General features: G+C 41.4%; 3 protein-coding genes across 4 annotated transcripts; 2 read left to right on the top strand and 1 right to left on the bottom strand.

The window, feature by feature from the left end:
* Nucleotides 1-2,306: 2,306 nt before the first annotated feature.
* On the top strand, nucleotides 2,307-7,856 carry hoatz (HOATZ cilia and flagella associated protein). The gene is made up of 6 exons (XM_048237469.1): nucleotides 2,307-2,618; nucleotides 2,743-2,775; nucleotides 2,872-2,933; nucleotides 5,695-5,754; nucleotides 6,466-6,518; nucleotides 7,486-7,856. Exons 1-6 carry the CDS (start codon nucleotides 2,411-2,413, stop codon nucleotides 7,550-7,552), a joined length of 483 nt encoding a protein of 160 aa, XP_048093426.1. The 5' UTR covers nucleotides 2,307-2,410; the 3' UTR covers nucleotides 7,553-7,856.
* A 192-nt stretch (nucleotides 7,857-8,048) lies between these two features.
* layna (layilin a) lies at nucleotides 8,049-12,081 on the top strand. 2 transcript variants are annotated; one of them, XM_048237310.1, is made up of 8 exons: nucleotides 8,049-8,278; nucleotides 8,543-8,563; nucleotides 8,811-9,108; nucleotides 9,375-9,532; nucleotides 9,749-9,793; nucleotides 10,144-10,191; nucleotides 10,382-10,484; nucleotides 10,573-12,081. In XM_048237310.1, the coding sequence occupies exons 1-8, from the start codon at nucleotides 8,194-8,196 to the stop codon at nucleotides 10,925-10,927; spliced, it is 1,113 nt and encodes a 370-aa protein (XP_048093267.1). In that variant the 5' UTR covers nucleotides 8,049-8,193; the 3' UTR covers nucleotides 10,928-12,081. The 2 variants fall into 2 exon arrangements, with proteins under 2 accessions (XP_048093267.1, XP_048093266.1); XM_048237309.1 differs by having other exon boundaries at nucleotides 10,105-10,191.
* Nucleotides 12,082-14,200: 2,119 nt separating this feature from the next.
* Nucleotides 14,201-23,113, bottom strand: ppp2r1ba (protein phosphatase 2, regulatory subunit A, beta a). The gene is made up of 15 exons (XM_048237647.1): nucleotides 22,947-23,113; nucleotides 21,755-21,845; nucleotides 21,292-21,392; nucleotides 20,879-21,111; nucleotides 20,548-20,695; nucleotides 20,102-20,257; nucleotides 19,826-19,940; nucleotides 19,501-19,571; nucleotides 19,149-19,283; nucleotides 16,922-17,095; nucleotides 16,754-16,814; nucleotides 16,326-16,480; nucleotides 15,811-15,953; nucleotides 15,561-15,652; nucleotides 14,201-15,349 (listed from the first exon to the last, which is right to left on the bottom strand). The coding sequence occupies exons 1-15, from the start codon at nucleotides 23,022-23,024 to the stop codon at nucleotides 15,333-15,335; spliced, it is 1,770 nt and encodes a 589-aa protein (XP_048093604.1). The 5' UTR covers nucleotides 23,025-23,113; the 3' UTR covers nucleotides 14,201-15,332.
* Nucleotides 23,114-23,368: the final 255 nt, after the last annotated feature.

Below are 23,368 nucleotides of genomic sequence, written 5' to 3'. Positions count from 1 at the left end.
TGGGCTGGGAAACAAGGAAATGGGAAAATAAAATAAAAACTTCTTTAGAAACATTTGAAAATCATGAACTAAAGTCAGGAAAAGCTGACTTGTCGACTCAAATTGATACAAATTGAGATGGAAGTGATATTGATTTTATGGATTTAAGCTACAGTAGTCTAATCAGGTTAAGCGTTCATTTTAATCATTAATATGTTTGTTATAATATGTGAAATAATTATATAAGGACAGGGATGGTTAGGCAAATTAACTTTTGCATTAATTCAGATCCAGTCGGCTTTAGTCTAATGCTGGATGATTGACCTACTACCAAATGTATGATGTGCTGTATAAACCTAATAAAATATAACTGCAGTTATAGCCTACTACAAAATAAATTACACTGCAGTTTTTCTGAAGTAGGCTAACATAGGCCTACAATGAAGTGCAGTGCGGTGCCATTTCTGCAGTAAAGTGCAGCAGGCTATCATACAACGTACATCTCTTCATGCCCAAAATAGGCTACTGCATTATCCCTGCATAGGCTATGAACTGCAACGAATTCCTCAATAAATAGCCTTCGCAAAAACGTTTGAAAAACTGGATATTTTTTGTAGGCCTATGGATGCTATAGCACACAGACACATTCAGTAGCCTATTCGGCTATTCAGTAGCCTACGTTGAATGAAGTATATAATATTTGAATGAAATGTAACAGTATTTTATATGGAGGTTAGTCGTTAGCTGTCAGTTTCTCCCTCCTTGTTGTTATCTAAATAGCAGGCTCTCTAGCGCCAAAATGAAGCCTGAACAAGCGCCAATGTTCGCGGTGCTAGTGATCGCGCCTCTGCTGGCGCTGAATTTGAACTGACATTTAGTGACTGCTGCAAGCCCTACTATAAAAGCTGGCGATGTCCGAGTGAATTCCAGCACGCTCAACTAACAGGTGTTTTGAGACGCTGACAAGGAAGCTACGTTTTCAGGTAAGCTTTATCCGTTTTTTTTCTTTTATCACGGATTTGGCAGCTGTAACCTATAGCTTAAAGACCAATGTGGATAATTTAGCCTTTTTATGGAGGACAATTAGCTTTAGGCCTATTATTCCTGTCTCCAAATAAGACATTTCTCTCTCTCTCTCTCTGCAGTGGTTTAACGATTTTGAACATTTCACATTTCATAACTCTTGATATTTTAGATTGCTAAAGTCTGTTTTATAAAAAAAAGAAAGAAAAAGAGGCTTATTTTATAATCCTTGTATTGCATGACAGCCTACATGGGCCTGGTTATCAGGCTACTGCATGTGAGTCATTGGCTATTGTCTTTCTTTTGCAGTTTCAACCCTAACCCCACCTGGAGATGTGTCCTCAGAAACCGTAACAACAACATATTTCGCCTGGACACAAAAACTCAGATGAACAGAATCCAGCCATGAAATGAGCTCTGCGCTCTTGGACACCATCTCACAGGTAAGCTTTCACGTGACAGCTTCTTCATATCAGGCTAGGCCTAAAACAGATTGAATTTACTCTTCAAAATGGTCAAATGAAGTAGGCCTAGTTTATCTGTATACCTCCTGTGCTTCCATGGGCTACTTTCTTTTCCAGAAATGCCCGCCGTTGCCTGTTCCTTGCTCCGATATGTTTGGGGCTGGTTTGTAGGCAGTGTAGTTAGCTGATTGTTTCATTTCAGTTGCAATCACTAACAGTACTGCCAACACAACAGCCTGCATCAGACACAAGTCCAGGCTTCAAAGGGGCTATCTTTTCATATGGTGAAATCTGTATAGACCCTTTCAATTAGGCTAATGAATAATGAGCACAATCTGTGCACAGCCTAATACACCTCCTACTACAGTAACAGCATAGTCTGTGCTAATATAGCCAGGGCCATAGTAGGCTAAACTGTCTAGTTTGTTGTAATTCTTTCAGATTTTATATCATACCAAGAATCTCTAAAAGGCGTTGGGTTGGCGCGTTTCTTCTGCGGTCACCTGGCAGTGTAGTTAGCTGATTACCAAAATAGCAGTAATCACTAACCTCACAGCCAGGAGAACCAGACAGATTTTACAACTCTTCTCATCCCCTCAATGCCGTCAAGTATTTTGATGAGCGTAGGCCTGTAGCTATAGGCCTACTGATGTTGTCAATGTGGATTTATGTTGATTGAAAAATAAAAACGATGAAATGTAAACTGTCTATTACTTTACTGTTGTCTCTTATTAATGGGAATGGTTGGTTTATTTAAATAAAGATAAGTTAATAAAACAGCGGCTTATCTTTGCGTCGGAGCGCGTTCTCGTTCAGAGCAATCCAAGGGCGCATAGTGTCTCCCTGGTAACAGACAACAACTCAGAGCACCTCAGTGAGTTTGAGACGTAGGCCTAGGCTACCGGTAACCTCAGCCAGTTTTGAATTTTGTAGTCGATTCCGTAATGGCAACTGATCCAGTGGACGATATAAACGTAGGGCTACAAGAACTTGCCGAGTTGGAAGCGCAGTATACTATTTTTGTTGGATCTTCGCCTGAGGATGTTTCATATGCGACGACTTTCTGGAATTCCCTAGCCCTGCAACCGCCGATAGAGTCGAGACTGGTGTCAGCAGATATCGGTCAGCGACTAAAAGTAGCTAAAGATCCATGTGGGTATTCTGTTCTTGACTAAATAGCTTAATCTACATAATTCATTTTTTCATTCGTTTGTTCATATACATGGGTTTAATGGTGTGAAATATAATTATTGCATTATCTACTATTTGAGTTCAGCCATTAAAACTGCTCCAAGGCCCAGTGCACCTCGTGAGTAGCCCTCACCTCAGCCATCACATCTGTTCCATGTGTTTGAAGATGATCTTTTAGAACTATAAGGCTAACATAGCGTACCCTATATTACAGAGAATGATGCAATCTTTTCAGAACAGAGGGCCGAGGAGGACAGACAAAAGTACAAAGACATGGTGAGAATCAAATGTTCATTATTGATAGGCATCAAACACTTAAAAGGGTGTCTTTCTAGGAGCCAATGTGTGATATCTAAGGGGGGAAAGGCTGTCATAATGTAGGCCTAATTTATTAGGTTATCTAGGCTGGATGCAATCTTTTGCTGGATTCAGCAGTTTCAGCCTCACTCAATAAATGAGATACAAGCATCCAAACTTCCTTTTCTGTGGGTTTAATCACAAGTGCTATAGTCTCTTTAATTCTGACACACACTTAAGACTAGGCCTATTTGAGAATCCTCCTCTGTATATGCTTAGCTCAGTGCAGTTACTCGTTAAACGTTCTTGGCGGTTAAATAGGGACCAGCCTGCAGTGGCGTTATAGATATTTGATGAAATATGATTAAAGATCACAGGGTGGTCAGGGTGTGGATCTGGCAGGCAGGATAGGGCCGGCCAGAGAATACTGGCCCACATGCTGCATTAAGAAAATCACAGCATTAAAACTGACAGAGGAGGGTAGTCCTGCTGCATGGCTTTGCATCTTAAACAGTTATTACTAACACCATCCAGTGCTGTAGCTTTCATAGAAAATACAAATAAATCATGGGATTGTTGGAGAAATAGTTCTTGCGGGCACAGATTGCACACATTTTATTTATTGCCCTTTAATTTCCTCATTGTTAACATCACTCAAAGTATTGACATAAGGGGGATTACCCTTTGACCTCATTTATTTTTAGAGTGTCAAATATTTGAAAACAATGACTACCTGCCAACAAATCACAAACAAGTCCTTTGCATGACTCAAACAATTTGCAAAGAGTGCTGCAATGCTGTCAGACTGGGTGTCCCTCTGGTGCTCTTCAGTTGAGGGATCCAAATCATTGAAAGATGCTTTAAAGAAAATCTGAAGCACCTACAAGGTAATATGATGTAAACATAACCCTCACGAGTGCCTCATTTACTTTGCATGACTGTTGTGTCAATAATCCTTTCTATATAAACCCATAATAGAAGCTATACATAAGAGAATATGTATAGAGAATATATCCTCACAATACCATCTCTATCAACAAAACTCAGAATCTATTGAAGGCATTGGCAATTTGGTGATGTATTTCTCTCAGAGTGCGCCATTTTGTGCAGTATGGAAAAGTTTAGCCTCCAACTAAAACGGTGAAATATGATTATCATAGTGTTTACACCACCTGATGTTGGCCGAGGTGTATTTTACACTAGAATACAATAATCCTGAGTGATTGGCCACATCTCAGGTCACCTGATGCTTTGAAGGCCCCGCAAATGAAATCAAAGGAGCATCTAACATTGATTTAGGGGGGTTTATCCGTGTGCAGTCCACATAAATCCTTCCACTGCCGACAGAGAAGCAGCCAATCCAGTAATGCTATACAAGGGGCTGGCATCTCTTACACTCTGCTTAGCCCCATTTAGCCGACTCTCTTCGCCGTGATGAATGTGTCTGCAGTGTCTCTCTATGGCCACATCCACCAAACCGCACACAGGCTAATCGGATTAGAAAGGAGGGCTGGGTACCCTTGGATCAATTCATCTAAGAGGGGTTATGAGAATTAAGGGACCATTGATTTATCCCACCAGAGGTTACTGTCAGACCAAGAAAACAGCTCATCATCGTGTTTTAAACTCGCTGGAGCCTGCACGACAGAATGCTGACCACAGCTGCTGGCCTCTATTTGTGCTGGGTTTCCTTTATGGGTAACTCCCTGTTTTATTCCATCTATTTAAGGATGTCTGATATAGAGACATAGCACTGGTCTCTTGATCTCTCTCAGTTGTTAGGTCATTGAACCCCTAATGGCTCTCTGCAGCTTCTTAGTGTTCTCAGATGTGGCGTCTTTCTTTGGTAGTGATTAACATGCTGAATAATATCTTACCACTCACTTTAACTAGAACAGAGCTTATTAATAATTTCAAAGCCTTTGGGCGATAGCTACCCAGCAGCCTTCATTTCTCACTGGCATGAAGAGCTGCCGTATCAGAGCCTGGGGCGTAGCTAGATTCATGCCACTCCTATTTCTCAGATTTTTTTTTCTCTTTTTGCTGAGAGTAATCAACCTGGAAGCCTCGCAATAGATTGCTCTCGAGAGAAAAGGCCCATTTGATGAGGCTCCTCTTAAGTAATTGACCCACTCCAGAAGCCCTCTGAATCAGGGTGTTTAAGGGAAATTGTGCATTTCAGAATAGTTCCGTTTACGTTTTCACTAAAGCTACTCTCCAATTCATCAGCCTTTCATTGACCTTATATTCTAGTGGAAATACGGGTAATTATTGTCCATATACTGCATGCACTGATAGCATATAGTTAGCATATAGAGGACTTAAAGGTGTCATTTGGTGACACATTACACTTATAGCAGCCTAAATTGTGTTATTTTGTAGTTCACATGAACTGCTAATATGTATTAATGATTCAAATTTGAAATGAGAACATAACAGTAATGGTTTAACCTACAGTTAAATGACATCTGCTTGGCATGTGTAATGGATTTCATCAAATGGCATTAACCACAGTAAGCCTTGTCCCCCATTTCCTGAAGTGATAAATCAAAGTTATGAGGCTTGTTTAGTAATTGCTGCTGTTGGCTCAGAAAGAACAGCTGTGCTCTACTGTGCTAGGGTGATAACAGTATACACAGAGTAGTCTGTTCCAGGCCATGTCAACAGAAGGGAACAAGTTTTTTTATTACCAGTATATATATTGCACAAATATTAAAAATTCTGATTGTCATTTTTAAAGGCTAAAAGGAGGGACCAGATCATGGTGCTTCTAAAGAAGCAGCGAGAGGAAAGAGTAAAGGTAAGATGTTACTGCTTAGATGTGGTTGGGGGGAATAACTTGAAATCCAAATGGAGAGATGTCCAGTAATGAACATTGGATTTAATGCAAAAAATTGGAGAAGTTTAGATGCACAAAGTGATGCCTCAGTGTCATGATGAGGTTGCATTATCTCCTGCGTAGGCTAATACAGCCATTTTAAACTTGGACAGGAAGAATGGTGTGCCCTGGACAGCCAAGTGCTTTATTTCTCTTCTATCCATTAAAGTGCTCTCACTCTCTCTGCTCCTCAGCAGTTTTTCCCCAGAGTCTCAGCAGTTCTGGGAGTGGTAGCCGTAGTGGGTGGGGAGGGGGGACTTTGGTCACTAAAGGGAGAGCCCGTTCATACATCTCTGGGGAGAAAGGTGGTGATGAGGGTCAAGGAAGGGCTTGTCATCTGGTCAGCTATAAAACACATGCTCATGGACAAAGCGAGTGTTATGACCAAATGCAAAATGAAATAAATTTCTTACTGAAATATTATTAGCAAAAGCAACATAAAGAGAGTAAGTAAAAAGGTCTATTCTTGTGCCATTGCACATTCCTTAAATTCATATATTGTTTCGTGGACAGGCTGAGAGAGTAAATACTCAAGCCATGTTTTCAGTGTTATTACAATGAAGGCTCATCATGGTAAGTCATTTGAAGAGTTCTCTAATATAGTTTTACATAAAAGGTTTGTTTTCTCAACAGAGAGAGATGATTTCACGCCCTTTCAAGCCCAAGCAGTGTCATCAAAGTAACAGGTATGCCACTTTTTTAGGTTATATTCCAGCCTTCTCATAGTAGTCTTAATTATTGTAAGAGGGAACATTAATTTAGGCACTGTTTTTGATACATGGCACAAGTATGATCCTAGAATGTTTACAAATGGAGGAAGTGATGGCTCATGCCAGGTTAAGGTATTGATCTTGGAGGCAGCAACTGTAGCGAACGAACCCTGATCTTATCCCATAATTTACAGCCAGAGGCGGGGAAGGGGTATACTATTTTGCTGATGTGGCTTGCATAAATCACTGCAAATTGAGGATAGAAACTCTAATAATGTTCTCTACTCCCGGGCAATACAGTGTTGTGACCCATTCTGTTTACTTGCACACTGGTTCATGCATACTGTCGCTTGAAAGACAGTACACTAGTGAGTAAGTTGTTAACTTGTTATGTATCTAACACAAGTTATGGTACACATGCACCTTTCTTTTGAAAGAAGACACTTCAATGGCACTTCAATTTCTAAAGAGAATAAAATAACATGTTGGTGACGTTCACTTCAATTGCTACCACAAGTAATCATAAACTGACGGTCAGCTGGATGTTCTAAAACCTCAGATTCTCTTGGTTGGTGGCCCAGAAATGTAAGAGGAGTTTTCACAGCAGGAAATATGGCACTCTTTTCACATACACCAAAAGACACAAGTTAGCATGTAAGTAAGCTTTTAGTGCTTCCAACTGGATGGTTGCTGGTGTTTGTCAGATGTTGCACGTCTTTTACGTAAGCTATTAGAACACCTTACTTCTGCTCTCACTGGAGCTAAAAAAATAAACATTTAGGATAAGTAAATACAAGGCATTAAGTGCCAAGGTTCTTTACATGTGTACATGCCATCAGAAGGGATGGGTCTATGAATACAAGGACAACAAATGCATCTGTCCCCCAACACACTCTGTCCAGACCTAATTACTCCTCTATTCTTTTCACCTTTGTCTCCACAGGCATGGTCCAGATGTCTCTCCACAGGAACTAGACGAGGATATACAACATGTTAGGAGCCTTCAGTAGACTAGGAGTTCCGATTTATGAATACCCATCAATGAACACTTAACCCAAAGATCCCTGTGGGAATTTAAGACGTTTAAAAAGGAAGGAAGTGTACTGAATTGCATTTTCAAATTAGTGCACATCTTATAGTATATTGAAACATTGTCTTTTGCTTTAACGGTGCATCAATGCAACAAAATTCTACCTTTATGTTCATGAGATTATATTTTGTGAAAATATTTAGTGATAATAGCCTATAATATAAGTGGCCCACTTGAGTTCAAATTCTTGTTTACTCCTTAAAATAAAATAAACCTACTTTCTGCATAAGCTTTGTTCCTGTTTCTATGAGTGTGCTTTTTGCAAAAGAGCAGGACTGTACATGACAAACAGGCTATTGTCTTGCTTACACTGGCCTGCTGTCGGTCATCTGAGCTATTGATAATGGCTTGATGGTTTTAACGTCATGAACGCCGACTCCAGCCCTCTCCCGCGCCTCATTCCAGTCTGGTATGGACTGCTGACAACATGCCAACCAACAACACAACACCGGACTGCCTTCGTGCTGTCCACATTTGGAACATTTTCTAAGTCCTTTAAGTGGATTGTGGATATAAAACTACGTCGAGGAATAAACATTATTGAGAAATGAACAGAAGAGAATGAAAGAAATGGATTTTCTTATCATTTTTGGTTCCGCACTCTTTATCTGCAGCATATCAGCCTCCGCATCAAAGCTATTCAGTGGTAAGATATCTACTGGTATGCGCATTTGTTCTCTGTGGATAAGTAACTCATTGTCCATTTCACTAAATACTGGAAGCACAAAATAGATACATGGCTACTTTTTTGAGTGTATATTTAAAGGGTTTACCACTTTTGAAATCAACAAGTAGACTAGCCAGTGTTGATTTTCAACTCGTACGCATGCATTCTCGTCGAGTTTTTCCTAAAAAATAATTAGCCTACTGTTCTTATGGTCATGACCATTTTTTTTGTCAATCTCTTTAGCAGACTTCTACGAGCCGAGAGGTATGTTGAAATCTATATTCATTGTGTCTCCAAAATATAATTAATTCATCCAGGCGCATCAGACAAGTGGAGTATTGTGCACACGCTTGGATCCAGTTCAGAATGCCATTGTGTTTATAATTAAATTATTAGGCTATAGGATAACGTTATATCATCTTAATGTATTTCACTAGACATGGACCCTATCATTTACATTACCAATGGCACATGAGACCTTTCTCATGCAGATGTTTTCCTCTTTCTAAAGGGCAAAGGATCTGCAAGCGCGGCACAGAACGCCCCTGCTACAAAATAGCCTACTTTCAAGACAGCAGACGCAAAGTGAACTTTGAGGAGGCGAGCCGCGCTTGTAAAAGTGATGGCGGCGAGCTTCTCAGTATCGAGTCCGAGGCTGAGCAGCAACTGATAGAAAATTTCATCCAAGAGCTGAGAGCTGCCGATGGAGACTTCTGGATTGGACTACGCCGAGACGCGGGCTACGAGGAGACGAGTGGGGACTGCCCATCACAGTACTACTGGATGGACGGAAGCCAGTCAACATTTAGGTCTGGTTTAAAGACTGCTTGTTTAGTGGAGATGGCCATTAATGAAATAGCTCTTAGGATAATTGGTATTTTTATACCTACATTAATAGAGTCAGACAGTCAGTAGTGCTACTTTTAGACTTAAGCCCATTATTTTTCCATGCAAATTCAAATGGTTCTGAATAAGTTGTTTTGCCAGTAACCAGATTGTCCATCAGCCTACTTCAACATCTATAAATTCCTTTTGCTCAACCTATAGTTCAACATTCTCTTATTGAACTTCTCAGAAACTGGCACTGGGACGAGCCGTCGTGTGGCTATGAGGTGTGTGTGGTGATGTACCACCAGCCATCAGCTCCACCAGGCCTCGGTGGACTCTACATGTTCCAGTGGAACGATGACAACTGCGAGACAAAGAATAACTTCATCTGCAAGTACACCAAAGGTAGTCGTATATCACAGCAGTGGCCCTTTTTTTATATGTAAGACACTGAATCAAAGCCCTCTGCTTACACAACAATTTGTTTGGTCATTTTCATGTTCATTTTGATCATTTTCATGTCAGTTTGTCTGTTAGCACTTTAAAAAACGCATAGAACTTGGCAGTCTTCTTAAGGACAATGATTTGTGTTCCTCATTTTGCTCACTGTAATGATTTCAGAGACTCCCCCTGTGCCTACTCCATCAGCAAATGGAAGTGTTCCAGGTAAATGCTCAAAATAGGACATCATAATTCTGAGATTGAAATTTGTTCCTGTTTATTGACCATAATGTTAAGATGTTGTTAGATTTGTTATATATTAGGTTATATTCTTTAACATTATATCTATAGAACTATATTTTATATGGTAATGTAATCATAGGATCATAGGAGACTGTAGTTACAATGGTCCTAGCTCACTGTTGGGGACTATTGATTTCACTGCCTGTCACACAATGAGTCTGGGACACTTAAATAAGTCTTATTTCCTGTCAACATTACTTTCTGAAATAAAGTCTGAAATACATTTTTATCAGGTGCTCCACCACCATCCTTGCGACCAAAATATCCTTCAGTAACAAAAACAGATGAAGGAATGAGAGTTGTTGTATCTCCAAACCCAGGTACTCAACAATTCCAATCAATGCACACACACACACACAAATGTATCATCCATATGAATGTATTTTTGATATAAAAAGTAAATTATAAAAATGTGTGAATACTGAGAAAAGGCTAAAAGAAACAACATAAAAAACAAAAACAAAAATAAAATGTTGCAGACCTCTAAATGTGACAACAACTCTGTTTCAGACAATGCCTTAAATATTGCCTACATCATTCTTCCAACAATTCCACTGCTCTTACTACTGATAGTTGCATCTGGAGTTTTTTGCTTCAAGCTTTTCACAAAGAGGTATGATTTATCAATTCCAAATTTCCCATATTAAGCCTTCATTTAGTAGCTTGAAATCAACTAACCCTAACTTTTTATGTGTATGTAGGGGTAAGGAACGAACTGAGACCTGTCCTAAAGAGCCAGGCTACTGGGTCTCTGATGAACACTGCGACAGCCCCAGTCAAGACGTCTATAACGTCATAAGGAAGCAACACGAGGCGGACCTGGCCGGCACGCGGCCGGACATCAAGAACACGTCCTTCCTGGGTTCTTCTCCTGACACGCCACCTGGCGACTACGACAACCTGGCTGGACGAGACACAGAAAGCGGCTTTGTGACGCTGGCAAGCACCGAGAGTGGCTTTGTGACCAATGACATTTACGACATGTGTCAGCTGCGTAGCAGTGGACGATACCACCGCGACACAGGATGGTTGGACAGTGACCTGTATGGCTATTAAGGCCCTGCTTTCTGTGAACTTACCACTTTGTGCCAAGTAGTAAGGGCTTGCTCTTTGCCCCCTCAAATAACCCCCTAATACCCCAAATCCCCCTGCTATTATCTGTTGCAACATGGGGCAGTTGTTCCAGTATGCATCTCATCCACTGATCACATCCAGGTTACATCACAGTTTCATTCTGGTGTTACCTGCATGCATTTGAATTAACAACTGCTCTCCAATGAAGAGATGTCCTCGCATACTGACGACTGCACAGTTGAACGTGTGGACAGAAGCATGGGAGAAGCACTCACTCCTTAGTTGCATGAAGATACCTGAAGCCTGCGCTCAGTGCCTCCGAAGAGCATCTATCCGTTTGCATCGTGGCAATGGGCAGTACCAGCCAAATGGTCTGAAATACTCTCCAAGCAACGACTTCAAGAGGATCTGAGTGTAAAGTGATGATTGTGAAATGTCCTACTGAGGTGTCCTGTAGGACACCAAATCCTGAGAAACTCTGAAGTCTGAATGTAATCACATATCTCATGAGTTGAGTGTTATTAGAAGAGACTTTACACTGTTGTGTTGGATATTGTTGATTGTGTTAAGAATGTGTTCAGGACTGTATGGTCAAGTTGCACTAGTTACCGGATAAGCTAAAAAGCAAATTGAATGAAGACTATATGCATCTGTAGGTGGATTTGCATGGCCTCCCATTGTTGCTTTCCTTTGGAGTTGTTGTTACAGGGCAAATGATGATGCAGTAGAGAGCTCTGCCCTCTGCAGATTGCCATCGATTGCCATGGCCTGAGTTATTGATTTTGAGACACTCGCTGCTTTCTCTACACTGGAATGTGTTTGTCATGTTGAGGAAACTAACTAAAACAAACTAATGAAAATGACAGTGAACAGAAAGGTATCTATCATGTGTCTGTAAGCAACTGGGAACTGGTGGTGTACAAAGTAGGTTAATGTTTTTTTTTGTGTAAATTTTTGTAGATTGTAAAAATATAGAGAATGAGCTGAACAGCATGATAGGTTAAGTGCTCTACTTTGATCTGAGACTGTATGTATACTTACATAGATAAGTATTTGGAATTTGGTGATTAAAAATCAAACAGGAATAAGGCATTTTAAGGGAGTGTGTGTGTGTGAATGTTTTGTGTAAGGGATAATGTAGGCTATAGAACGCCGGTCATTGTCGGGAGATATGGTCCCTTCAGGGAGGAACAAGACCCCTCTGCTGCGCGTCGGGGTCCGGTTCGCCCTGTCGGGACCTATCTCCCGACAATGACCGGCGTTCTATACATTATCCCGCTTATTACACGGCTACTTACCAAAACGACACAATAAACTCCCCACGATATGACTCTTTAGCCTACATAGCCTAGGCTATAGCATATTTGTTACCGTTTCATCGTGGCTTTTGCTGAGAAACAAATAGTTCGCAACAACACACGCTGAACTTGAATCAAACATTCTTTAGAACACAGCTGATCAACCGTCAGCTTTCACTTTTGAATGAAGTTCCAATCCTTGCGTAGTGATATGAAAGAATTGACTTAGAAGCACAAAGCCCATTTTCCTTGACAGCGGTCTGTTATTCAGAATTAGCAGACCGCCGAACGTTGGGAAGGCCCATTCAAGTGAATGGAGCATTCTGCAGCACTATGAAGAGCCGTGTAATAAACATTCTTGTCAGTCATGTATAATTACATGAATAATTTGCCAACAATTTAATTATTAGCTGCTTTCAACCATCCACCTACAGCTAACAGCTGAAATGTAACATGTACTGTCTTTCATCATGAAAATTATTTGAGAGGAAGTGCCTATTTGAATTTTTGATGCAAGTAAATAAGTAGTTGCCTCTTCTTAAGTTACATTTACTATTCTGTGAACTCACCTCACACTATATACTGTTGATAAAGTTGATTTATTCTGATGCCTCTTGGTAAGCAACCCGATGATCCACTGGACCTGCATGGAGAACCACACTCCAATTTCAGTACCTTCAACATAAAAAATAAAACCCTTTTATTTCAATGGGGATGATAACAAATAAAAAATGAATATTCAATACAACTGCGAGTGCAAGAAATACATACATCTACCGATCCACATTGCACTAGATGCCTTCACCATGGCCTTGCTGTAGTGGCAGAACCTTTACATTTGGAAGACAACACAAATAAGAGACAAGTCTAGAATAAGATGATCTCTCAACTACCAACCATGGGAGTCCTTCACTGACCTGCAGAGCTGTCAGGAACTGGCACTCAAGTTTTTCAGCTTATCGAAAGTGGACCTGTGAATGTGGTCACAACGATCCAAGTGAAGTGCCATCAGAACAAGATGCATCTGTACACAATAAGATCTTCTTTAGAGCATACACATCCAAAGGACAGGTCTTTACAGTGAGGTTATGAGATATGTGATTACATTCAGACTTCAGAGTTTCTCAGGACTGATTACCTGTCGCACCATGACACCTTGAAAACCAAGAAACCAAGTCAGCATCAGAAACAGGAAAACATTACATTTCCTAGAAAGAATACAAAAAGTAAAAACATGCATTAGTTCTACAGTAAAAATAGTGTAGCTTTTTCTTTGAATTGGCTGCAGGGAAACCCCTTTATACGAAGTGTAAGCCATCCTCTTACTTCGAAGAGATGTGATGTTCAATCACTACCTTGAGCACATGTAATCACATTATGCAAAATACATATTTATTTTAAATATACACGATTTTCTACTGAAGAATGAAACTGGCTTCAATTTAGAAAAAAATAGAGAAGATGGTGTCAAGAGAGTTTAGTCTATGTATAGATTAAATATGTTTGTTTACCTCTAAACACAAAAGATTACACTTCAACTTATGTGGTTAACAGTTACTGTATAGTAACCAGACTGCATTTATATGGGGTTTCTCTACTCCTCTGAGCACCCTGCCTCTGAGCTTTAGAATTACGCCTCATTCTCACCTATTTACTTACACACACAGGTGGAGGAGCCTGCCATGTAAGGTGCCAACCAACACATCAGGAGCCGTTTAGGGTTGTGCGTCTTCCTCAAGGACACTTGGACAGGGTCAGGAGATAGGCTGGAACCAGCACACTTCACTCAACAACTCGTCTACCTCCTGAGCTGACACCACTCATCCTCTCTATGGACGGTGTGTGTGTGTGCACTACAAACTTGACCCACCAGTATGAGCCATAACAAGCCTGCTAATGTCTTTGGTAGGAGAGCTACACAGAGTTTGGCACATTATTGAGAAACACACAGGCGGCGTTGAGTTACCTCGGCTTCTTTATTGATTATTCTCAAAACATTTCTCTGCCTTGCGCCAGAAGGAAGGAGATGCAACATGTTCATAAACAAGACACATTCTAAAGACACAACAGATACAGTAGTTACATCCCTACAACTGATGTCAGTTTACATCTGAAACTAATGGGTCACCGCCATGTACAGCGTGTAGCGCCTAAAACATCCCGACAAATTCAACACTTCCTGATGCAATGACACCCAATTATCTCTTCCAATTCAACAGTATATGAGAATATCATGCAACTGTTTCTGTACAAATGATAAATGAAAGTTAAAACTCAGCATACAGAACATTTTATTATGAACTAAGGTCCTTAAGAAAAGAATAGGGGAAATTGAAGGGAGATGTGTGGTCCATGGTTAATGGCACAGAAAAGCAAAGAGGGGGAGGGGCTTAAAATGGCCAAGATAAGAGAAGGTCTGTGTCAGTGTGTGCATCAGGTACAGTAAAGGTGGTGAAGGGAGTTTCATCGTGGTCCCTATAGGAAAAGGGCCATGTTAATAATGCATTTGTCTGTGGAGGACTGAGGTCTTCTGTAGCTGAACGTCTGATGGTGTGCACCAGTGGCATACTGTACAAGCAGGTGGGGTGGAGGCCTGAGCCATGCTCTACGCATGCACTGAGCCGTGCTGCAGCCGGCCCGGGCACAACCACTAGGAACGCAGGCACAGACTCACAGCACACTCTCCCGTTACCCTAAATCACACTTGGGAGCTAGTGAGCCGACCGCGTCCGTCCTCGTTTCATTTTTGTTCTTCTAACTGGTGCAGATGCGCTTGTGGCCTAAGTAGACAATGCCACCTAACAAAGTGCTACGGGAAAGCTCAAAGGGTCGAAGGTCAGTGAGTGTACAGGACAGGGACAGGGACATTGGAGTGGCTCATGAACATCAGACCCAAATGGTCTTATGCCCTGAAGAGGAAGTGACCAGAATAGTGTGGAGAGAACTACAGTGAAAACAGAGTTTGCCCAGAAGATACGCCGACTCCCTCTGCACCATTGAAGTGTGTTAAAATGTCAAATATATGATGAGACATCAGTACTGAGGTTTGAGGCGTGAGACGCAGAAGGTTCCTCTTCTGTGTGGATCCTCTAGGCCAGGCCAAGAACTGCAACATAAAGATTACATTCACTCAGTCACTAACAAAATCACCCCACCTCACCTCACAAAGCGACAATTAGTTTGGGAAATCATAGACAAAAAAAAAAAAAGTACATATTCGTAATGAATATACAGTAAATCTACAAATACATAACCAAGATCACTGAACAAAATAAGTATCTAATTCATGCGGGAGAGTGAACGCCTTTCCCTCTTACCACTAATGGCCTCCTGAGCAAAGTACTTGACATCCATGTCTGTGTCTGTGGCCAACCTCTCCAGCACCGGCTTCACCTCAGCCTGCAGAGAACTACAAGACCCAGAAGAATCAGCATCAGACTCCACAGAGCAACCTTCATCACACACAGAACCATTTTTGCATTTTTGCATATCAGATATGGCCTTGAACGTTCTCATTTGTGAACCTTTCCTAAAATAAATCTCAAATATCGAATGTAATTCACATACTTGCTGTCCAGCACTGGGCCAATTTTCTGCAGGGTCTTGGCCACGTTGAAGCGGACGTTGGCCACCTGGTCGTTGGCCATTTTCAGGGCCACGGGGAGCATGTGTTTGGTGGTGATCTCCTGGCCACACGCCTCCGATAAGGCCTGAGACAGTCCCATTTACAGAGTTAGGGGAGCAGAAGCATGCTACAAGACACTGTGAGTACAGTATTTATGAAGAATAAAAGCATACAATCTGCACATTCATTGCTATATTGCTCTAAAATAAATATCGAATAATCATATATTCATCCAACCACCCAGAGATGCTATGCAACCACAGCAGAAGCATTAGATTTCATTTGGCTGACGCTTTTATCCAAAGTGACTTACATGTCAATTATTACAAGAGCAAGCCTCCACAGAGGCTTCTCTGCTACTGCATGCTAGCTCAGCAACGTAGCCACTATGCTACCACCACCCAGCATACTAGTGTATTTGCCGTGCACTAGTTTTTGACATTGAGATCATACTCACATTGATACAGAAGAGGGTGGTCATCCTGTGGAGGTAGTTGGGGTCGTTGGCCATGCCCAGCACTTTGGGCACAATGGTGTTCTGCGCCCACTCGGCACCAAACTTCTCCACCAGCTTCATCAGATTACATGTGGCAGCCTCCCTGATGGCATAAACTGTAGACAAGGGAAGAGCAATGTCAATCAAGGTCATCTCAGTTGGTTGAGGAAGGAGACAGGTCACACAAAAAATGACCAAATTACAATTAAAACAAGATCTAAAATGGTTTAAGATAACAGATTATGTATTTTATAAATAAAACAAGCAATGACATCCAATACACTAAAATCAAGTTGAAACAGTCAATACAGATTGGTGATACAAAATGTTGGGTGTTGTTTGAGTTGGTGTGCCATTTTCAGTCCATCATAAGAAGAGGATATACTCACCATGATCAACAAGCCATGCCATGCACAGAGAATTCAGTTTCTCATCAAAGAACTCCACACCCTGAAAAAGAAGCAGAGATCCCAGTAAACATCAAGACCCCACAAAATATCCAATCTAACATCCGTGTCCAATTAGCTTTGATCTTACTGCACGACAGTTAGACTCACCAGCTGTCCAGCCAGCAGGGGCATGTACTCAATGATGGCCAGACGCACCCTCCACTTGGCATCCTCTGCCAACTCAACAATGGCCGGCAACAGAGACTGAGACAGCTGGCGGATGCCAATCACCTCGTTGACGCAATCCAGGTTGGAGATGATGTTCAGACGAACCTCAGGGCACTGAAATAATGAATGTATTGGAATGTCACATATTACCAACCGTCACGTATGTCCAACCTCTTACGTGTATGTGTCACTTAATATTCATTTCTATACAAACCAAGATGGCGGATTCCTAAAGAAACTCAAGCACCCACACCCTAAGTTTATCTAAATTAGCTATGTACCAAAAATTACATTTTACCGTGACTCGAAGAGCTGTAAACAGTGTTGTAAGGCTGCGTGTACAAATTCGCTTGGAGCTCCAGTGGAATTTTGAATTGCGACGACGAGAATTCTCAGGCTAATCGTTGATGTGCCGTGAGAAAGGTTGGGAATAAGTACCCACCAGCCCAGCACTAAACTCTGAGCGTGGTAAACAAAATCGGATATTTCAGGCAGTAAAAGCCCCGGTAAGAACTAGATTTTGTTTAAATCTACACACATATGGCTACTGAAAAATGTAAGGTTCATTTATCAAATTAAAAAACATCGTTGTTTTAGAATTTTTGAACTAAATGGTTGGTAATTAGTACATTTACGATAAGTTAGAGAGATAAGCTCATCACTGTAAATACCAAGGATATTACAGAATGAAAGCAAAAATGTTTTTCTGTTGCTCTCGAGTCTTATAGGATAATTGTATAGCTAGTGCTGGGCGGTATACCGGTTCACACCGGTGTATATTTTCGTTATGATGAATTTTTAATATACCGCCATACCGGTGTATTTGATTACACAACGTTCGGAACACTGCGCCGCGCGACAGTGTTTCAGACGGGACTTTTTTCACACGCACGCATGGTGCCACTGCGAGGCATAGTGAGGGTAAACACAAAACACCTTAAGTTTTTCCCCTAAAGTATGACCCTTAAGGCTTAATTTCTCCTTAGATAAGGGGTTTATTTAAGGGTGTGGCACAGAATACCTTAAATTGTTTCTTTAGTTAAGGAAAAACGTTAAGGGATACTGCATTGAAAGGGATTTACCGTCACGAAAATTCTATTGAGATTGTTCAACAGCTGTAACTAGCTGGCTAGTAGGTGATGCCGTTAGTTAGCAACCCACTGAACACAGTGAAGTTTAATGAGCTTATCATTCATCTCACCTTAAGAATATTCGCTGAAATTATCCAGGTAGGAAGTAAAGCATGTTATAGACATGCACTGAGAAATACTAGCTGGCTAGTTGGAAATTATCCTGACTGTCATTAGTGCACCAAAACAAACTTTTTTGTTAATGTTTTGCCTAGCGAACCGAACCGAAGCTCATGGCAGGCTAACAAGACATCCACATGAAGTTAACGTTAGCCTACCACTAACGTCACGTAAACCACACAATAACAATATGGCATGTTTCTGATTGGCCTATTTGACAGAGTAAGCATATTAGCAGAGAAGTTTCATTTTAAATTGTATAATTTTCAAAAAAGTATAATTATTGCAAGTTGCACTACTTTTTGTATTGGTTTTATAGGATACAAGATGTTTGTGAAACTTGCACAGTAAAAGTTCTGTATTTTGACTGCAATTGTCTTTGCATTCTTCATTAGAATCATGAGTGGCTCTTTGTAAACAGCATCATTTTCTGGGGCCATGCAAAACCGCATTAGTGTGGAGTTATTCTACATCATGACAGTAAAATAGACCATCCTTAGTCAATGTACTGCAGCAATTCCTCTCAACCTGTAGAAAATTCTGTGAACATCTGATTATGCATGGAAAAAAAATACCGCCATATACCGTGAAACCGTAAGAATTTTGAAAAATACCGTGATACATTTTTGGTCATACCGCCCAGCACTATGTATAGCGATGGCCAATTCATGAAAAAGACTAAAAAACAAAACAAAATAAAACTCATGTGTTCCACACACGCACTACAGCTATACAGGAACATAGACTAACACACTATTACAGCTATACAGAAGTATAAAGTTGCCCTACAGGTAGCAGCCTAATCAATTTAGCACCCATTTCTTAGCTTCTTGCGAGACCCACTTTAGAAGACCCGACATCTGAGACATGTAAGCAAGGCAAGCCGACCCTTTGTGGCCAGGACCAGACCTGCTTACCTCATCTTTGAGCTGTGCCAAGAACAGGGGCAGCAGATGTTCGACAGTGTTGTCTTTTCCCAGGATAGTGGACAAGCCCATGATGACTGACGCTAGAGCAGACTTGACATGCTGGTTGGTATCGGAAACCAGTTCCTACAAACAAAAAAGTAAATCTAAAAGTCAGTAATTTACTCAAAATATGAGGTTATGTTTAAGCAATATATCACGAGTGAGAGTGGTTTTGGTCATGGATATTCTCACGGGTGTTGTTCGGCCGTAGCCACGTGGCGGGAGGACGAGTTGCGCAGGCAACAATTGTCAAATTATGTCTCCAAATTAAACTAAAAGCTGGATAACGGTTTAACTTTACCTTCACACAAGGCAGTATGTGAGTCATGATGATTGTCTCTCTGCTATCCTCTGGTAAATTTTCACAGAATTCTAAAGAGATAAACAAGTGAAATATTAAATGTTATAGATAAACCATAAAACCAAGAAAAAGAAACATTGTTTAAGGAAATTGTGTGTGGTTGAGTTGGTGGAAAATAAACAAACAAACAAATCCAGTACGCCAGTAGCTAGTCTAGATAGATAGATAGATAGAGATAGATACTTTATTGATCCCCAAGGGGAAATTCAAGATCTCAGTAGCATACAGACATCACACACAACATGCACTTGCAAGATTCACTCACCTTTGACCTTATTTGCTGCAGCGGCCCGAACCTCGGCCTCACAATCCTTAAGAAGGTTCTGGAAGGCAGGTACCAAATCGTTTTTGGTAATCTCTGGTCCCACTGCCTTCTGGAGCTGTTTGAAACAGACACACAGTTAATACCGTTCCTCTGTTGCAGTCATATCGATTATCAGGTCACCCTGACCTGGCCTTTGACCCACCTGAGCCTTTCACTACACTATGCTGGACACCAAATGAAACCAGACTAACGCCATAACAATCAACAGCCACTTACTTCAGAGAACTTGTCGGCCACCATGTAGCGGACTCTCCATGACTTGTCCTCAGCTGCCTGGCGGAGGGTGGGCATGACGAGGCTCTCCAGATCCTCCTGGGGAAGGAGCTGGGCGATGCTGACACAAGCCTCCACAGCAAGGAGCCGCACAGAGTCCTGCCATCACAACAACATCCCAGCAACGTTAGAATGGAACTGGCCCAGGCTCACATGTCCATCAGCATTCCAAAATACCAATCCATAAGAAACAATATCAAATAAATGACTACATTAAAATATTCTTTTGAGGTAATTACACACAACTAGGCTATGTCAACAATGCAGGAAAAACACAATCCCCCAAAGTCTACTAAATGAATCCAGCAACAACTAAACACATGGTGAACCTACATGGCAGTAGTGAGAGCAAAGTGGCAGAAATAATCCATCAGTTGTGAGTGCCTCACCTGCTCATCAGAAGCCAGAGCTGTAAAGAGGGAAATGATGTCACTCTTGACATACTCCAACTCCAAGACTTTAGCAAACTCTCCCAGTTTTGATGCAGCGGCACGCCTCACCATGGGAGTGTCATCGGAACACAAGTTGCGGAAATGCCTGTGGCGGGGGTCACTCTTTCAGATAAAACTGATCAACTTATAAAATTGTTTAAGTTTAATATTTCACATAAGACTGATAAAATCTGGTTAACCCCCCCCCCCCCAACTTCCTCTCATGTTGCAAAAATATTCATGTCAAATATTCAAACTTCATGTACATATATATTCAAAAGTATCTTACTGTCGGATCTCGGCTTTGACGGTGCTGGAGACGCGGGGGTAGCACACGCTGAAGAGGCCGCAGGCGGAGGTACGGGAGGTGAACCAGTCGCCGCTGGCCAGGCGCTTCACCAGGGGCTCGAAGTGCACCTCCAGGTCCACGGGGGAGTGCTCGTGAGAGATCTTACGCAGAGACTCCACAGCCTTGTCGCGCACCACCGTCTCCTCTACGGTGGCCAGGCTCTCCAGTGGGGGCTGGGGGCAAAGACAGACAACAAAAACAGTGAACAAATAAAAACAATAAATAAACAACAACAAATAAAACTAAATCATTTAAGTGTGGTTCTTGAAATCTACATTAGAGGCAGTAAGAAAAGGACATTTGGATCCCTGAGTTCACCAGCCCTTACATGGTACAGGCATCTTGGTACTCACCAGGAGACAGTGCACGTACTCTGGGCCTCCCACCAGCATGGTGAAGTTACCGAGCTGCTCGGCAAGTGCAAGTAGCACCTCATCTTCATCGTAGATGGTATCTGGGCAGGGCAAAGGAGAATCAAAGATGGTGTGATGATTGCACGTACTGTCATGTATTTTATGATCACTAACTTTGTACTTGTTTTGTTTCTGTGAATACATAGTGCATTTTCCATTTTGTGATGTCCGGTTCACTTCCTGACTAAAATGACAGTTGCCAGCCAGCTGTGTGGACTGTACAAGTACATGTATGCTACAACAGTTATGTACGCCTGTATGCCCACACTTCACATAAGATGTATGTAACATAATCTAACTTGTATTTGGCCAATGCGTTTTTGGCCATGCTTGGGACTAGTTGAGTATGACAAAGAAGATTTTATGAGAAAAGTATGGTGCATGTTTCAAAGTTCACATCTACCTGTAAGGAAGGGAAGGAGCTCTGTGCGGGTCCTCTCCACCCCTAAGGCTAAAGCAATGGTTGACAACTTCTTGATGCTATTCAAGCGCAGCTGTAAAATACAAACATTGTAGAGGAGTTTGTAGTTACATGGATAAATCAGTGTTTGCCGTAGTGTTTAAAAAATACTTTGGAGAATGAAAACACTTTCCATCAGAGTTATTAAGCAAAGTGTCAAGCGAATGTCAATATCCACCTTAGACAAAATTATATCTAAGTTAGTCCATGGTGGATAGAGCTAATTAACGGGTGGCATCGCTCAACAAGTTCAGGATCCATCCTAGGATCCAACTGACAAGTATGAAGATTGCTAAATTAATGCTAACCTTAGTTAACTTAACATGTGAACTGATGGCTGGGTGGTCATGGGAATCTTGGACGCTAACAATAACCAAATCGAGACTGGCTACTGCTTAGCCTTACAGTTTCAGTGCTAATGCTAAAGTAGACAAGAACGAGTTTAGCAGATAGTTGCTAGCCTAGAAACCTTAAAACAAACTAATAACCTCACTTATAAAATGAATGTGAAGCAAGTGACGTTAAGCTATTAAAAACACTCGTTAATTGCTTTACCGCTAACGTAGCACTAGCTGGTATCATCACGAGAGGTTTCTTATTGAATGAAAGTTTAAGTTCACTGGAATGGCTTTCATTTATACTAGAAGCTATATTAAAAACCACCAATCCATTATTGTCGAAAGTTAAGACACCAGCTCCGTAAGCTGTAAGTTACAAAACTGTCTAATAGCTAGCTGCTAGCTATGGAGACAATCTAGCTAACGTTAACGTAACCGTCTGAAAAGAGTCTGATCTCAAAACTCATTACACCAGTTCGTATTACCCCAAGCACACCACACACCCGCACAGAAATACGTTACCAAAGTAATAGTTTGAGTATGGTCATGTTTTGTCAGAACCACGGGGCTTTAGTCACAATTAAATATGCGGCACTGGCAACATTGCATGCAGCAGTAACATTAACGTTGTTGTACCTGCTAGGCCTGAGCCTACCGGTACGTTAACTTTCGTTAGCCTTGCTAGCCAAGTGATGCTAGTCTCGTTGCTATTTTACTAGACAGTGGAACAACACAACTTTTTGGGATCAACATTTAACATACTCACAATTAAAACGTTTAATGATTACAAAACCTACCTGTACGTCCTCATTGCGAAGTTCATCAATGAGTACAGCAATAGGGTACAGGGAATCATCTCCATCTGATGCCGCCATCTTGGAAATTGTAGGGTAAGTAATCTACTTCCTACGGGGTTTCCTCCTACTTGTTCCACTAGGCGGCACTAGTGGGAAACGACAGATACTTGAATTGACTCTCGAGTGCAGATCAAAGATTGTTAAGGCGGAGCAAGATACTTCGTCGTAGTTCATGTCTATGGGCGCGAAATGGGGATCGAATCCTGTCTGCATAAAGAGGCGTGTCGATGACGTATTGATGAGCGTACGTTGCAACCGGCCAACACCTGATATAAGGTCGATTTTCTCCAGACTGGAATGTTCAAAAATGCTAAAAATGTACCCGAAATGTTCAGAAGAGTTTGAGGATCATGGAAACGTGC

Source organism: Alosa alosa, chromosome 2, assembly GCF_017589495.1.
Source record: "Alosa alosa isolate M-15738 ecotype Scorff River chromosome 2, AALO_Geno_1.1, whole genome shotgun sequence".
Lineage (NCBI taxonomy): Eukaryota > Metazoa > Chordata > Actinopteri > Clupeiformes > Clupeidae > Alosa > Alosa alosa.
Note: the sequence above shows the minus strand (reverse complement) of the source record. Positions and strands in the feature narration are given on the sequence as shown.

Coding starts and splice junctions, on each gene's coding strand:
- hoatz (XM_048237469.1), top strand. CDS start 2,411: ATGGCAACTGATCCAGTGGACGATATAAACGTAGGGCTACAAGAACTT. Junction 5,755..6,465: donor AGCGAGAGGAAAGAGTAAAG/GTAAGATGTTAC, acceptor TTTTCTCAACAG/AGAGAGATGATTTCACGCCC. Junction 6,519..7,485: donor CAGTGTCATCAAAGTAACAG/GTATGCCACTTT, acceptor TTGTCTCCACAG/GCATGGTCCAGATGTCTCTC.
- layna (XM_048237309.1), top strand. CDS start 8,194: ATGAAAGAAATGGATTTTCTTATCATTTTTGGTTCCGCACTCTTTATC. Junction 9,109..9,374: donor GGAAGCCAGTCAACATTTAG/GTCTGGTTTAAA, acceptor TGAACTTCTCAG/AAACTGGCACTGGGACGAGC. Junction 9,794..10,104: donor AGCAAATGGAAGTGTTCCAG/GTAAATGCTCAA, acceptor CATTTTTATCAG/GTGCTCCACCACCATCCTTG.
- ppp2r1ba (XM_048237647.1), bottom strand. CDS start 23,024: ATGGCGGCATCAGATGGAGATGATTCCCTGTACCCTATTGCTGTACTC. Junction 20,258..20,547: donor CTCTGGCTTCTGATGAGCAG/GTGAGGCACTCA, acceptor TTGTGATGGCAG/GACTCTGTGCGGCTCCTTGC. Junction 16,815..16,921: donor CCCTGCTGGCTGGACAGCTG/GTGAGTCTAACT, acceptor CTTCTTTTTCAG/GGTGTGGAGTTCTTTGATGA.